Source organism: Protomyctophum bolini (genome assembly GCF_963924005.1).
Source record: "Protomyctophum bolini genome assembly, chromosome: 7".
Lineage (NCBI taxonomy): Eukaryota > Metazoa > Chordata > Actinopteri > Myctophiformes > Myctophidae > Protomyctophum > Protomyctophum bolini.
Window position 1 is genome coordinate 6,057,182 of NC_137868.1, and position 16,091 is coordinate 6,073,272.

General features: G+C 46.4%; 3 protein-coding genes across 5 annotated transcripts in view; 1 reads left to right on the forward strand and 2 right to left on the reverse strand.

Moving 5' to 3' along the window:
- Nucleotides 1–202: 202 nt before the first annotated feature.
- LOC308318248 (serine/threonine-protein phosphatase 2A catalytic subunit beta isoform-like) lies at nucleotides 203–1,102 on the reverse strand (the record flags this gene model as incomplete). Its single annotated transcript, XM_080767722.1, has 1 exon — nucleotides 203–1,102. The coding sequence occupies exon 1, from the start codon at nucleotides 935–937 to the stop codon at nucleotides 203–205; it is 735 nt and encodes a 244-aa protein (XP_080623848.1). The 5' UTR covers nucleotides 938–1,102.
- Nucleotides 1,103–6,951: 5,849 nt separating this feature from the next.
- LOC308317982 (mitochondrial inner membrane protease ATP23 homolog) lies at nucleotides 6,952–7,545 on the reverse strand (the record flags this gene model as incomplete). Its single annotated transcript, XM_080767329.1, has 1 exon — nucleotides 6,952–7,545. The coding sequence occupies one exon, from the start codon at nucleotides 7,543–7,545 to the stop codon at nucleotides 6,952–6,954; it is 594 nt and encodes a 197-aa protein (XP_080623455.1).
- A 6,475-nt stretch (nucleotides 7,546–14,020) lies between these two features.
- adamtsl4 (ADAMTS-like 4) overlaps nucleotides 14,021–16,091 on the forward strand; it is a 90,899-nt gene continuing 88,828 nt past the window's right edge. For all 3 annotated transcript variants that reach the window (XR_013964375.1, XR_013964376.1, XM_080768428.1), the window contains exon 1: nucleotides 14,021–14,203. Coding sequence is in view for 1 of the 3 variants with exons in the window: in XM_080768428.1 (XP_080624554.1) it covers nucleotides 14,181–14,203 (23 nt within the window). In the remaining 2 variants the exon portion in view is untranslated. The remainder of the gene's footprint in view (nucleotides 14,204–16,091) is intronic.

The window sequence follows — 16,091 nt, forward strand, 5'->3', positions numbered from 1 at the left end:
AGGCTCAGCGCTCTGTCTGTCTATAAGAGGGTCTGTCCGTCTGCCAGTCAGTCCAGAGCTCATCTCACAAAACGCATGGTTTCCCCAACAGGAGAAGGGGACGGCTGTCTGCTTTGTGAATAATTGCCCGGGACGGCCTTTGACCTCGGACCACGCCTTCACAGGAAGTAGTCTGGGGTGCGCCGGGCCTCGGACCAGGCGTTCACAGGAAGTAGTCCGGGGTGCGCCGGGTCACCTGGGGCTCGCCCTGGCGCGGCGCCGGGTCAAACTGCACGAAGGAGTGCTTGAGGCCGTCGTCCAGCTCCATGATGGCCGCCTGGTTGCCGCAGCGGTAGCAGTAGTTGGGCGCGCTGAACACGGTCACCACGTTGCGGTCGTGGCCCCAGTTGTAGCCCTCCATGACCAGCTGGTGGGCGCGCGACACCATGCTGAGGCCGTTGGCGTGGTTGAAGGTCTCCGAGATGTCCTGGCCGAAGGTGTAGCCGGCGCCGCGCGGCGACGTGCCCCAGCCGCCCGACTCGTCGGGGTCCGACCACAGCAGGTCGCACATGGGGCCCTCGTGGGGGACCTCCTGCAGGCGGTCCAGCGCCCGGATCTGGTCCAGGGTGTCGACGGCGGGCGACAGGCCGCCGTGCAGGCAGAAGACCTGGCCGTCCACCAGCGCCGTCAGCGGCAGGTAGTCGAACAGGTCCGTGAAGTACTTCCACACGTTGGTGTTGCCGTACTTGCGCAGGCACTCGTCGTAGAAGCCGTACACCTGCGTGATCTGCCGCGACTCGTGGTTGCCGCGCAGGACGGTGATGCGCTCGGGGAAGCGCACCTTGAGCGCCACCAGCAGCGTGACCGTCTCCACCGAGTAGTGGCCGCGGTCCACGTAGTCGCCCATGAACAGGTAGTTGGTGTCGGGCGACTTCCCGCCGATGCGGAACAGCTCCATGAGGTCGTGGAACTGGCCGTGGACGTCGCCGCACACGGTCACGGGGCAGCGCACCTCCTGCACGTTGGACTCGCGGCTCAGGATCTCGCGGGCCTTGTCGCAGAGCGAGCGCACCTGGCCCTCCGTCAGCTGCCGGCACTCGTTCAGCTGCTCGATCCACTGGTCGAGTTCCTCCATGACCGTATTCGCCGCGTTAGCGATGCCGACCGGTGTGCGATGATGATGATGTACAACAAACGACGGCTAGAATACATAGACGGCAGGTTAGCTAGCGGCGGAACGTGTCGGCGTCGCAGCCAAACCCGCTATAGGACCTATGCCAGAGTCTTCCTCCTGACGCTGAGCGATGTGATGTGACCCGATAGCCGAACGGTCGCGGTGCATTCCACATACGGGTGCAACAAAATGCCTTCTCCAGCGTGTGCGTGCGTCCGTCCTCTGTTCACCGTGTGTCATTCCTCTGCACTCTGCGCAGCTCTACTGTCTCTGTCGCACGCTGGCCGTCGAATGAGACGCAACCGCCCAAAACCCTGAAGATGAAGACGACGGATGATGTCACGGCTTTACGTCACTGTCGTCCATAAAAGGGAAATGATGAGGTATTTTTAGTTCTAATGTGAATGAATGAATGAATCTTTATTTTCGTGTCTTGTCGTTAAGATCTTTAAACAAACATTGGACATTAAAAGTCCATAGACTTGACGATGACATTATGGTGATGATGTCTGATGATGACGTAATGACCCACGTGATGTCACAGGGGGCGGAATGATGACGTCATGTGGGTCTATGGAGTTTAACGTTATGTCATCATGCTGATGCCATAATAATCGGGTTTTAAATTATTATGATGTACTAGAGCGGTGCCCGTTGGGCAACTGGCCTACTTGGAACGATGCAAGTTGGACATGCATGCCCCAATCAGGGACCAGCGATCATCGGCTGGGTATCTATGTTGGTATATATTCCACCAGCCAATGAGAAACCACTGTTCTCGATGACATAACTAAAGTACGTTTGAAAATTAGGGGGGTATGTAACGGCTGGGTATGTGTGTATGTCGGCCCATAATGGAGTGCCCATACTGTGTATATGGAGTTCTTTGTCAGGCATGCCCAAATATGGAGTCTCTGCAGATGTCAGAACAGGCCAGCTCCTTATAGATATATCCTATCCAATCCAATCCACTTTATTTATATAGCACGTTTCAAAACTCAGAGTTTACAACGTGCTGTACAGGAGAAAAATATAAACGAATGCACTAAAGCTACCACACAGAATAACTACAGCGAGAAAACAAAGTACAGACAGTGAAAACAACTGAGACACATTACAGAAAAACAACAGCATCACAGTGAGACAAAACATATACATGTAGGACCGAAGGAACTCAAGCGGGGTTAAAAGCCAAGGTATAGAGGTGGGTCTTTAGGCCAGATTTAAAAGTCTCGATGGAGGGCCGGGGCCAATTTGACGTGGGAGGGGAGGAGTGCGTTCCATAGTTTGGGGGCTACAACATATAGGGGTGATCAGGTCCAGAGCCCGGGGCGGGCAGAGGTTTTTGTGGTGGCATTCCGACGGGATGAACTCGACACCGGACACACTGCACACTCCCTGTGGGGGTGTGGAACGTCGCTGGCTTCAAGGCCAGACAGTGGCCTTGTGGTTAAGAGTGTCCGCCCTGAAACTGGGAGGTCGGGGGTTCGATCCCCGGCCGGGTCATACAGTACAAAAGACTGTACAGATGAGAACCCAATGCATCAATGCTTGGCACTCAGCATCAATGGGTTGGATTGGGGGAGGGGGGGGGGTCAAATCTACTCATCAAATGATTCCGGAGTGCGGCACGGCTGCAGCTCAAACGCTCCAAGAGATTGATTGATTGATTGAATACTTTATTGAAAAATATATTTTCAAAAGGATAAAGTCACAAGAAAGCCGTTAGGCTTGTTTCCATTGTGGTCCTCTTGGGGAAAGGGGAAGGGGAGCAACAGACAATAAAGTACAATACAGACAAAAACAGGAGGCAAAAAACAAACATAAAACAAAAACACAAAAACAGGACAAAATTCATAAAAACTGACCAATAAAACTCGATTTATTTTATTTTTTTCCCATATTTATTTTTTTATTTTTTTATTTGTGCCATTTATCTATTCTACACTATAAAAGTCAGTTATTAGGACATGTTTTCGGCCAACCATCTTTTTAATGTGGATTAAAAAAATTCAATGGCGGTAATGTGTGTGACACATCGTACGACTTTGACTTTGATTACAGACGCACGTACTGTACATACACACAGAGATGCATTTATAGAGAGAGATGACATACTGTATGACACTGACAGCATCTTACTTATACAGTCTGGTCAAATGTATTACAGGAGGCAACCAACCAACCACGTTCTCCGTCTGAGAATGTTTTGCCAGCAAAGTGAACCTGCTTTTTGTTAACTTTTGCACGACAGAAAAGTGAAGCTTTTTGGTCGAGCGTCTGTTGTCGCTGTCGTCATGCTTCACATCTTACGCTTTATAATATAAATGGGATAGTGGAATTTAGTTCCCAGTGGATCCTCGCCACTCGCATCAGTGCAACTTATGCAATCTCCCAGAATTGCACATTTCTAGTTCTTCTTATTGCTTTAATTTTAAGAAAGGGTTTGAAATATTGTGCGTGCATTGTTGTTAGTTTGTGATAGGACAACGTGGTGACTTTATTTACAAGTGCCTTCTCGTTAAAAGTGTCATTTTAACTGATAATGATTGACTGTTCAATACACATATTTTGCGATGATAATAATTATAATGAACTGCCATGTCATTGTCAACCGGTCAGGATGTCATGGAAGGATTTATATTTTCCGGCAGTTGTCATAAGATATCAGTCAAAATGTCTAACTAACGCGACCTCTGATTGTGGCATATATCGGTCATGTCCGGAACAATGCGAAATATTACTATGAGTTAAAATGAGTTAATGAAGTATTCAAAAGTACATGCTGATAGAAAATACAATGAAAGATTTTACATTTTCTTCAATGCATTGCTGTATACAAAGTTTGACATTTTCCAAAGAACATTTAAAAAATAGTAAAAAAATAAAAAGGGGTAAATAAACCCCTCCCTGCACGTGAGCTTGGAGATAGATCTGCGAGTGTGTGATGATTATACAACATATAAAACATAATCAGAATCGATTATCGGAGGGACAGCTGGCCCAGACAGACAAACAGACAGACAGACAGACAGACAGACAGTAATTAAAAACACAGTCGCAGACAGAAAAACCCAATTAAAAGACATTTCCAGGAGTCCATTTCATCAGCAGATAAATCACGCCCTATTAGGGAAATCTAATTCCTTTCATTTGGGATTGTTTAAAGCGTTTAGGCTAAATGAATTAATTGACTTTCCAGTCATTCTATGACGAGATGTCCTTAATGTCCGACTGACTGGAAGAGCGCCTCCACCCAGAGATACCCCCTCCTTCCTTCCTTCCTTCCTTCCTCACTCCTCTCCTAATCTCCTAGGTCAATAGGTCGCCTCGACCTATTGACCCTCAGCCGTCATCTTCTCAGCTGTAGCTCCTCCCCCTGCCTGTTTGTTTGCAGTGGTGTGAAGTAACTGAGTACATCTACTCAAGTACTGTACTTTTGAATACAGTGAAGGACTTAATACCTCAGTACAATTTTGAGGTATTTATACTTTATTATACTTTTACTTCTAGTGCACTACAATCTCAGAGGCAAATAATGTACTTTTACTCCATTACATTTATTTAAAAAAACATTAGTTACTACTTTGATTATTGATATTACAAAACATACATTAACCACTTCAGTCCTACATTTCGGGCCATTTGAAAAAAGCAGATCTACAAGCTCACAATGCGTCGCGATGCGACACATTTTTTTCTAAATATTTGTATACATTTGAAAACTCAAATGGGACATTCTGCATAGTGAGTATACATTCTACTTTTGGTACTTTAAATACATTTTGATGCCAATACTTACTTTTACTTGTAATGGAGTATTTGCAGTAGAGCAGGCCTGACGTCGAAATTAAATTCTAAATTCTGAAATACCCATGTTTCTATGTCAGTGGTTTAAAAAAATAGCAGACCTACAAGTTCATAGCGCGCCACTCGGTGGCGTGCTATGAACTTGTAGATCTGCTAACAGCTAAAGCACAACATAATTAAAACACCAAAAGGGGTTCCCACCAAAAATGGGTTAAGTGCAACTTGTGAGTACTTTTTCCAGCCACTGTTTGTCCTCTTGCTGACGTGATCATTGATATGACATCATGTTAATCACATTTGCTAATTTATAAACCACATAATTGTATTTACGTGTTGATTAATTAAAGTGCTACCAATCTGTCAACTAAGGTCAGGTTTATTATCATCATGTCCCAAACTGGGAAATGTGTGCGATGTGAGCAGATTTAAGAACCACATTATATAAACAAACATAAACAAGAACATAGACATAACAAACACCCACGGGATCCCAGATCATACGAGTCCACAGCAGCTAGGCAACAACACCCCCCCCCCCCGGCCCCTCCTCTCCCAGACCACCCACTGTATGCAGTGGTGGGAAAGGCCCCATCCAGGCCTGATGTCGAAATTTAACCCATTCTGACCTGAGATAATGTCTTCTTACATCCTGACAGTTTTCCATTCTGACCTGAGATCAGATTCTATAAAAATGTCTTCTACGTCAGTCGATTTTTCAAAAAATAGCAGACCTACAAGCTCGTAGCGCGCCACCGAGCTTGTAGATCTGCTATTTTTAAATAGCTAAAGCATAACATAATGCTAACACCAAAAGGGGTTATCGCCCCAAAATGGGTTAAAAAAAATAATGTCTTCTGATAGTATTCTGACAGTTTTTTGAAATAACTCATGTTTCTGTATCTGTGGTGCTCCATATTTCATGTCAAGGACCCCTAAATATATATATATGTATGTACGTAATTGGCCAACGTTTGCTCTGAAAGAATATAATTATATTCAAAGGTTTTGCAACACATTTTCACGATTAAAAAAAGAATAGCAGACCTACAACTAAGTTGATAGCGCGGCACTCGGTGCCTGCTATTTTTCAATAGATAAATTATGACATAATAATGCTTAAGTACAATACTTATTATCCCAAGATGCTAATGGGCCAGTTGATTTACCGTAGTTGGATTAAAATGTATTTTGCCGGGCCTTGACTTGATTGATTTCATACGTGGTGGCATGCTTAAAATAACCAATCTGACATTTTTGTCTAGTTTGCATTTGTTGACGAAATTGTAGCTTAGTTTTTATTTAGTTTTCGTCAGTGGAAAAAAAGGTGGTCGCCGAACATTCTTCACCTCCTGGTTTGTTTCGTTTTCTTTAACTGCCAATACAAGTGTTTATTCGGCTCTGTTATATCTGGAGCTTTGTTTTGGCCAGTGCTTCTTTTTGAACTATTATTCTTGTCCGGCCGGGCCTGCACTGTGAATTAACCTGCACTTTAGGAGGTAAATATAATACAACCAGTAAGACGCGCAAACGCGGGAAGCGAACGCAACTGTCTGTCCCGCTTTTGTGCCCATATATGGATCTGAGTGATTTGTTTGTGATTGGCTGATTGGTTATGGCTGAGTCAAATCACTCAGCTCCATATATGGGCACAAAAGGGGGACAGACACACAGACAGACATGATCTGCTAGGTCTCATAGTAAGTGCTACTGCGTTAGCAAAAATCTGCTTTTGTGGACTGTCAAACTTTTTTGAACCTTGAGCCTTTTCACATGAAGAATTGCCTCCTTGTTTAAATGTGCTATACAAATGAACGTGCCTTGCCTTAAACCTAGAGAAGGATGCTGAAGATGGAGTCAGTGTCATGTAAAAGGCCAAAGAGGAGGTTCTAATGGGAGCAGTGGGAGACGACCTATAGACCCCTATTGAGACCCACTGGTGTAGCAGTGTTTCCAGTCAACATGCTCAACGCTGTGCATTAAAGACGCTCTCATAATTCTCTGAAGGCGTTCTTCTCCTCGCCGTGCGGAGGAGTCGGGCCGAGCGGCGTGCGGTCACTGAGGCACGTGTCCAACACCTCGGCCACGGCTTTCTCCGCCATCTCTTTGGTGGCCGCGCCCATGTTGGTCACGGCCCACCTCTGGACACACTCCTGGGTGAAACACCTCCCGCTGAGGTTGTACGCCCGGACCTCGGCACAGGCCAAGTGTTTCAGACTCTTCCAGTCCACGCGTCCCAGGCAGTGGTCGAAGGCATGCGTGAGCTCGTGCACCACCGTGCGGTTCACCTGCGTCTGGCTGCGGATGTTGTTCTGACAGATGACCACTCCGGCGGAGCGCGGCGTGAAGTAGCCGTGCCACGGCGACCTCTTCTCCACGCAGTCTTCACAGGACACGCCGCGGCCGAGCGACAGCGGACACCCCGAACCCTCCATGGCTCCCAGCAGCTGTTTAGCGTGTGGACTGAATGTCATGGCGTACTGTACCATGGCCTTACACGTGCTGTGTCTCTGTTCCAGTGTTGTTGTTTTATTCCTGTCAGCCAGGTTGTATCCGTGGTCGTCTTCGTCTTCAGTCGGAGCCATGATTGTCTCGGGGTCCTGTGGGATGTCTCGGGGGTCCTGTTGGATGTAGGAGGAAGTTGCCAGGTCTCGGGTCAACCTGCACCACTTCAGGGAAAGCTATGATGTCGACACCACCGGCCCAGTGAGTCCCCAGGAGCCTGTATATTAACTTGTCGTATATTAACTTGTCTAGAGTAAAGACTTAACTTTGCACAACAACTCAAGCTAAAACTGTCTAAACACAATACTTAAACATTTGGATTTTAACTCAATTGAAATTTGAAACAACAATTTGCAATCCTTAGCAACATTAACTTTACATGATTTGTTCCTGCAGTCATGTTGTGTGTGTGTGTGTGTGTGTGTGTGTGTGTGTGTGTGTGTGTGTGCATGTGTGTGTGTGAGCTCTGATGCAGGGTTAGGTTACACTTGAAGTGGGCGCTTTGAGCTGCGTATAACCGCCTGAATGCATAAATGTCGTTGGTCACATTTATATATAATAATATAACTCTGTGACATAAGCATGATGACGTCACACCGTATTGAGCAGTACGGTTCACAACCTGAAGTCTGAAGCCCAAACCACACCAAAGGTTCGGGTCGGGTCAGGACAGAACCACACCAAAGGGTCGGGTCAGGACAAAACACTTTTTAACACCAATGTAACTCATTGAGTTGCAAGGAGTTGCACTGGTGTGGTTTTACCGTAACCCATTCTGACCTGAGATCAGATTCTAAAAATGTTCTTCTACATCCTCACAGTTTTCTGAAAAAGCTATGTTTCTATGTCAGTCGTTCTTCGATTTTTCTAAAATAGCAGACCTACAAGCTCGTAGCGTGCCACTCGGTGGCGCGCTATGAGCTTGTAGATCTGCTATTTTTCAATAGCTGAAAAAAAACCCCATTTTTTCCCAACCCGACCCTTTGGTGTGGTTTTGAGCTTAAAGCTCAGACTCCTTGAGTGATATTCTTTGAGACACATTATGGGTATTTCGGGACTTACTGTATTGGACCGAAACTGCCATTCCAACGATTACAATTCATATTTGTACAGTAAAGTCCCACGGCGCCTATACTCCAGTTTCTCCCGTACTCTGCATGAGGCATCACTTTTCATTTTTTTATTTAACAATGGAACTGTAATAAGGATTAAGGGAGTCAGTGTATACAAGATTTATCTCCTTTTCATAATTATGACATTAAAATGAAAGGGTTGCAACAAAACTTTCCCAAGTTGCGTCACAACACGACAAGTCAGTGTAGAACGGGAAAAGGAGGTGGCCTATCACAGGTCCCTGTGGGACTCCAGTAAACAGAGTGTACACACACGGGGGTTTGAAGTGGTTTTAAAGTCGGAGGACTTCCTCCCTCCTCCCATGTGCTGTTGGTTCACACCTGCTGGAAAATAAACACACTCTAGCCCTGTCTCCAGGAGTACACACACACACACACGCACACGCACACACATTACACACACACACACATTACACACACACACACACACACACACACACACACACACACACACGCACGCACGCGCGCGCACGCACGCACGCACACACTCTACTCTGTTGATCCCACATCAGTAACACACCTCAGGTTAGATCACATCCCACATTCATTCACATTCACACACGCCTACACCTACGCACACGCAGTGAGTGGTAACTACGGTATAAGTACATTTACTTAATTGAGTATACTGTGTGAGAGGGAGGATGGCTGATTTAAGCAGTCACACCTGGCCTGAGTTGACTGCTTCAATCAGTCATCCTCCCTATCACATACTGTACTTTTTTAATTGGATTTTAAAACTGTTTTTTTATGATTACAAAACATAGATTAATAACCACCCACATTTCGGGCCATTTGAAAATAGCCGAAGCTCACAATGCATTGTGAGCTTGCATGCAGATCTGCTATTTTCAAAAGATTTGGGACATATTATTACCTACATTACAACGAGTGCTTTTACTTTAGGTATAGTTTAAGTATACATTTTGATGCCAATACATTTGCACTTTTACTCAAGTACATTTTTACTTCCAGACTTGTATACTTGTAACGGAGTACTTCTCTATTGCAGTATTGATACTCCACCACTGTGCACATAAACATCTCTCACACACACACACACACACACACACACACACACACACACACACACACACATGCGTGCACATGGCTTTGAGGCCCTGCCATACGTTTCAGTGGAATGGGTAAATATTGACTCTCCCTGGCAGACAAATCACCTCTCCCTCCCTCCCTCCCTCCCCCTCTCTCTTTCACACTCCCTCATTCACCCGGTTTCTTTCTTTCTTTCATTCTTTCTTTCAATCAAATTAGTTCAAGGTTTTTAGGCCTATGTGTTAAAACTCTTGTGGTCTCCGAGGCTAGGCTATGTGTTGACCTGAAACTGAACTAAAACTTTCCTTTATTCCTTTTATTTTTTTGTGTAAAAGTGAAACGAGCAAACCCACTCTGAATATACGGTATAACTGAAATGAACAAAGATTGCAAGATGAAATAAATGAATGAATGAATATATGATTGGATGAGGGAATGAATGAATTTACGAACACAAACACAATCCTATTATATAGTGTGTGTGTGTGTGTGTGTGTGTGTGTGTGTGTGTGTGTGTGTGTGTGTGTGTGTGTGTGTGTGTGTGTGTGTGTGTGTGTGTGTGTGTGTGTGTGTGTGTGTGTGTGTGTGTGTGTGTGTGTGTGTGTGTGTGTGTGTGTGTGTGTGTGTGTGTGTGTGTGTGTGTGTGTGTGTGCATGGGATTACGCCTCCGGTCTTCTGGTAGCATCTGACCAGCATCTAACAACATAACACAGCTCTACTTAATGTCTCACACAGCAGGTTAACCCCTTGTAGCCCGACACCCTGCAGCCATTCATTCATTCGACCCGGAATAACCGATCTTGCAAGCTCACGGTGACTTCGTGTTGTGATTCGTTGTGAGCTTGTAGATCTGCTATTCTCTGGTGAAATGGACCCCCACAGGTATGTGGGTAAAACTGCAGTGACACCGTGTGTGTGTGTGTGTGTGTGTGTGTGTGTGTGGTTGTGGGGGGGAGGGGGGGTTGTTTATGTAATGACACACTACATCACAGCACATCTGCCCTGTGGGAATGATATCACTCCAGATCTCTCTCTCTCTCACATACACGAGCGGTGAGCGTGCACACACACACACACACACACACACACACACACACACACACACACACACACACACACACACACACACACACACACACACACACATGCGCTCACACAAAACTCCCCTCAGAAGTGGTTTTATCTCCTGGGTCTATTTGAGCAATTCTGGTAACTGTGTGTGTGTGTGTGTGTGCGCGCGGGGGTGTTTCTAGCTGAACTGGCATTATTAAAAATGTCTGCGAAACGTTTCTCATTTTTGTGCATTGTCAGAAAAACAACAACATTGCCAAGTCTGATCTTTTGAAGACACTATTGAATTAAAAAACAAATCGGCTTTGGGTAAAAACATGGATCCAAATAAGAGAGTGGATATTTTGGTCCTTAGACCGTCATCAACACTTTTCTGTTGTTGAAACTGTCTCCCTTTTGACTGACACCTGTCCATTTAAACTCTAGACGGGCCCGTCCCAAAGTTATTAGTGCAGCCGCGCCCGGCAGCCGGAGAAAACTATAGAGTTCTCAACAACAGGCCTGAAAATGAAGGCATGGCCCTACCTGGGCCCTCATCAAACCCTGTACACTGAAGACACTGCCCCCACTGCCACCCTACCTGGGCCCTCATCAAACCCTGTACACTCAACACACTGCCCCCCCTGCCACCCCCTACCTGGGCCCTCATCAAACCCTGTACACTGAAGACACTGCCCCCTCTGCCTCCCTACCTGGGCCCTCATCAAACCCTGTACACTGAAGACACTGCCCCCTCTGCCTCCCTACCTGGGCCCTCATCAAACCCTGTACACTCAACACACTGCCCCCTCTGCCACCCTACCTGGGCCCTCATCAAACCCTGTACACTCAACACACTGCCCCCTCTGCCCCCCCCTACCTGGGCCCTCATCAAACCCTGTACACTCAACACACTGCCCCCTCTGCCACCCTACCTGGGCCCTCATCAAACCCTGTACACTCAACACACTGCCCCCTCTGCCACCCTACCTGGGCCCTCATTAAACCCTGTACACTGAAGACACTGCCCCCACTGCCACCCCCTACCTGGGCCCCCATCAAACCCTGTACACTGAAGACACTGCCCCCGCTGCCACCCTTAGATCTCCGTATATGGAGCTGACCTGTTCTGACATTCCATATGTTGATCTGAGCCCATCAAACCCTGCACACTCAAGACACACTCCATACATGGTCAGACATCATCAAACCCTGTACACTCAAGAAAGACACTCCCTCTGCTGCCACCCTTAGATCTCCATATATGGAGCTGAGCTGTTATGACATTCCATAATGTTGATCTGACCTCATCAAACCCTGTACACTGTCTGTCTGTCAGTTTGTGGACAGCCAATCCCAGGACACTGCTGGGCCAAACGACGTGCACACACACACACACACACACACACACACACACACACACACACACACACACACACACTCCCAGACCTGCAGGAAGAATCTCCACCCCAAATGTTTGGAGGCCTCATCACGTATTGGCCCATGGGCGATAATGGGCCTAACCCAGTAACCCTTGACCTCGTACTGTATATGTAAAGTATGTCCAACATTCCACTGCATTCCCATGGATCATGACGCAACTCCACATGTAGCCTGTAGGCCACGCCCATTTCTTTCGGTACACATTTATCTTTTCAATATTTCCACTACAGTAGTAGAGTCGGTCAGTCTTTGACTTTTGCCCTGCATGCTGTTTGGTATGTCTGTCCGCCCCCCCCCCCCCCCACACACACACACACACACACACACACACACACACACACATTAAGTGTCGTACAAAGCCAACTCGAGTCGTGACAACTCATGACAACAAACACAATATTTTGGACCAAACAAAGAATTACAAAGAATAAAAACAACAACAAAAAAGTGTTGTAACCTGCCGTTTTCTTTCTTCCTTCTTTCTAATTCTTTGTTTGGCCCCAAAACATTGTGTTTATACTGTCATGATTTGTCACAACATGAGTTGGCTTTGTACGATCGAGGCTTAAAAGGTCTTTAAATAAATCCTTTTTGAAATGTCTATGAGGAAAATGAACGGGGAATCATTTCCTGGGCCCTGGTATAGGGGGCGGGGCTGCCTGGTGACAGAATAGATCTTAGCACTGAAAACAGATGATGCCGACTAGACGTGTTTTGCAGCGGGCCCGCCGCCCGCCCGCCCACCCACCCACCCACCCACCCACCAACCAAGTGTCGGGCGTCAGTCTGTAGCTCTGTGTGTGTGTTGGGCGTCAGTCTGTAGCTCTGTGTGTGTGTGTGTGTGTGTGTGTCGGACGTCAGTCTGTAGCTCTGTGTGTGTGTGTGTGTGTGTGTGTGTGTGTGTGTTGCTGACTTCCACTTCCAGTATGACAGCCAGGCGGCCAGCCGGTCTCTTTGTCACTGCCACGGTGTCAGCACAGGATTAGAGACGGAGTCAATGGGGATGTTGTCATCATATCTCCGCCAGGCCGGGAGGGAGAGGCACATTATGTTAAATGATCGCCCCTTCTGCGTCTGCATGGTTGTGTTGTAGTAGCCATGGTGTTGTTGAGGTTGTAGTCGTGTGTGTGTGTGTGTGTGTGTGTGTGTGTGTGTGTGTGTGTGTGCGTGTGTGCGTGTGCGTGCGTGCGTGCGTGCATGAGTGTGTGCGTGCGCCTGTGTGTGCTTGCGTGCGAATGTGCGCAAAGTACAATAAACCATTCTTCTGTCTTGTTGTGTAACTGAGAAAGCTCCTCTGAAAGTTATTATAGCTTAGTCAGGGGCCAGAAACTGTTGTGTGCGTGCGTGTGTGTGTGCACACGTGTGCGTGTGTGCGCGCACGCTCGTGCGTGTGCGTGTATGTGCGTGTGTGTGTGAGAGAGAGAGAGAGACTGTGACTGAGAGATAGAGAGGCTGTGTAATCTGTCCATATTCCGTATCCCCTCCACTGTCACACCACCAGTACAAATTGGTTCAATGGTACAACAGGAGAGAGGACTGAAATCCAAACTTAAGTAGCCTACAAGAGGACTTCCTCGATCTAGCCAAAACCACAGAGAGAGAGAGAGAGAGAGAGAGAGAGAGAGAGAGAAGGAGGGGGGGGGGAGTGGAATTGTAAACAGAGGGAAGAGAGAGAGAGAGAGTCACAGAGAGAGAATTTGGGGGTGGGGGTGCAAGTAGAGAGAGAGTACTGGAGTGCAGCGGAGAGACAAGACCACGCCAAGGAAACACCTCTCTCTCTCTCTCTCTCTCTCTCTCTCTCTCTCTCTCTCTCTCTCTCTCTCTCTCTCTCTCACTCTGTTCCATCACCACAGTGTTTTTGTGGGAGGCTACACACACACGCAAACATACACACGCTCACACTCACTCACACACACACATACACACACCGCGGTGCAGTTCGAGGAGGAACGGGGGGGATATTGTAAAAAAAGTGTTCTACTACTGGACGTAATTATTTCAACCGCGACATTTTAAGACACCCCATCATCGGCAGCATGAGGCTCGCTGTTGTCATCAGGTATGGGCTATAAAATACAAACACTTTGAACTGTTCATTCTTCTACGATTCTTTCTGACCATGAAGTGACCACCAGTCCATAACTATACAGCCGTGTAGAAGTGTTGTTGTGGTGGAACTTTGTGCTCATGTTACAGCCTAAAGATTTATAGACTCTCTCGACTCGGAGATGCATTTTGATCGATTCTGACATCTACGGGAGTCTAAATCTTTAGGCTGTGGTGGTCATGACATTACTCATCACTCATGGTATTATCTGCTGTGTTCAAGCATGTGTTTCAATCAATCGTGTGGGTTTTGTTTTAGGCTAAACTTTGGACACCTCGTAGCCTATCATCAATCATGAATGATCATGAGTTCAGTGGAGGAGGATCGATTAGCCCCCCCCCCCCCCCCCCCCCAAAAAAAACCCGATCTTCTACGGGGTGTTTTTCCTCATTTATTTACTGTATTTTAGTAGTGGATTAAGTCTGGTTTTGGGACAACAGTGCCTTCCTTATCATGTCTGTCGAACCGCGATAGTCGCTTCTCTTGTCACCTCCTAAAGTAACAACCGACGCGTGGAGAGAATCGAGATAAAATCTGCAAAATCCTCTGGGAGGCATACAATGATCCGGGAGACTTTACTCTGTACATTCATGGGCTCTAAATGAAATGTCTACTTTAGAACTTTTAGAAGGCTATGTCCTTGACACACACACACACAAGCAGGCAGGCACGCACGCACGCACACACACGCGTCACACAATAGTCACCACTAGTGCTTAATGGATCTGGTTTGTTAACAATTAACGCGCACGCTTTTTTTTACACGGTTGCGTGTCGTGAAATGTTGGCTCCATTCAAACGGCTTCATTGGCTTGTGTCACCTCTCTGCGACACGTGTCGAGGAATCAATCATCCAGTCCAACACGACACACCAACTCTGTAGACAATAACCTTTCATAATACTACCTTTTTTGATTGATTTAATTGAAATATTTATTAACAGTTTGCAGCATTACAGTAGCCTACATTTCAAGCACAAACTCAATACAAAGACTGTTAACTGTGAGTGGACGACCCAATTAAGCATTAGGATACTAATTGTTTACAAGAGGGTCCACCATGTTCAATTCATCAAAAAATACTATACTATTAATACTAATAATCTTAATAATTCGCCTATTGCCTAATTATAATAAGCCTTGTTATAATTCATATTCACATTATTATTATTATTATTATTATTATATGCTATATATTTTATTAGGCTATTATTAGTTGGATATAGTTTTGACCTGCACGGCTGTGATGGAATTCACCCCGAGGGCATGAGAGGTTTTGGAGTTTCTCTCTGGGCGGATTCTGTAACTCTCTCTCTCTCTCTCTCTCTCTCTCTCTCTCCCTCTCCCTCTCTCCCTTCGTGACTGTGGGTGTATTCTCTCCAATGTGTCACTGTAGCGGCCAGTGGAGCCCGGGGTAGGGGGTCGTTACTTCGGCCCGAGCGACCCTGTTGTGTCGGGGCCATGGAGGCCTTTGTCTGTGGGTTTTTTTGGGGGGGCATAATTGTGTAGTCTAGTGTGGCAGTGGAGACGGAGAGAGAGAGAGGGAGAGAGAGAGAAAGAGAGAGAGGGAGAATGTATGTATGTATGTTGGAGAGAATTTGTTATTGAACAGATATATATAGAGAGAAGGAGATATTAGTGGATGAGAGAGAGAGAGAGAGAGAGAGAGAGAGACTATAGAGATAGAGAGGAAGATGATAAAAAGTTTATACCAAGCTTGTAAGATTATAGTCCATTAATAGTTCCCTCTAAGTCTCAATGTAACACAGCTCTGTTTACACTCTTATTCAGTCCCATTTGTATTTTATAGCCCCCTATTTAACTGTTGTTTTTGTTTCACT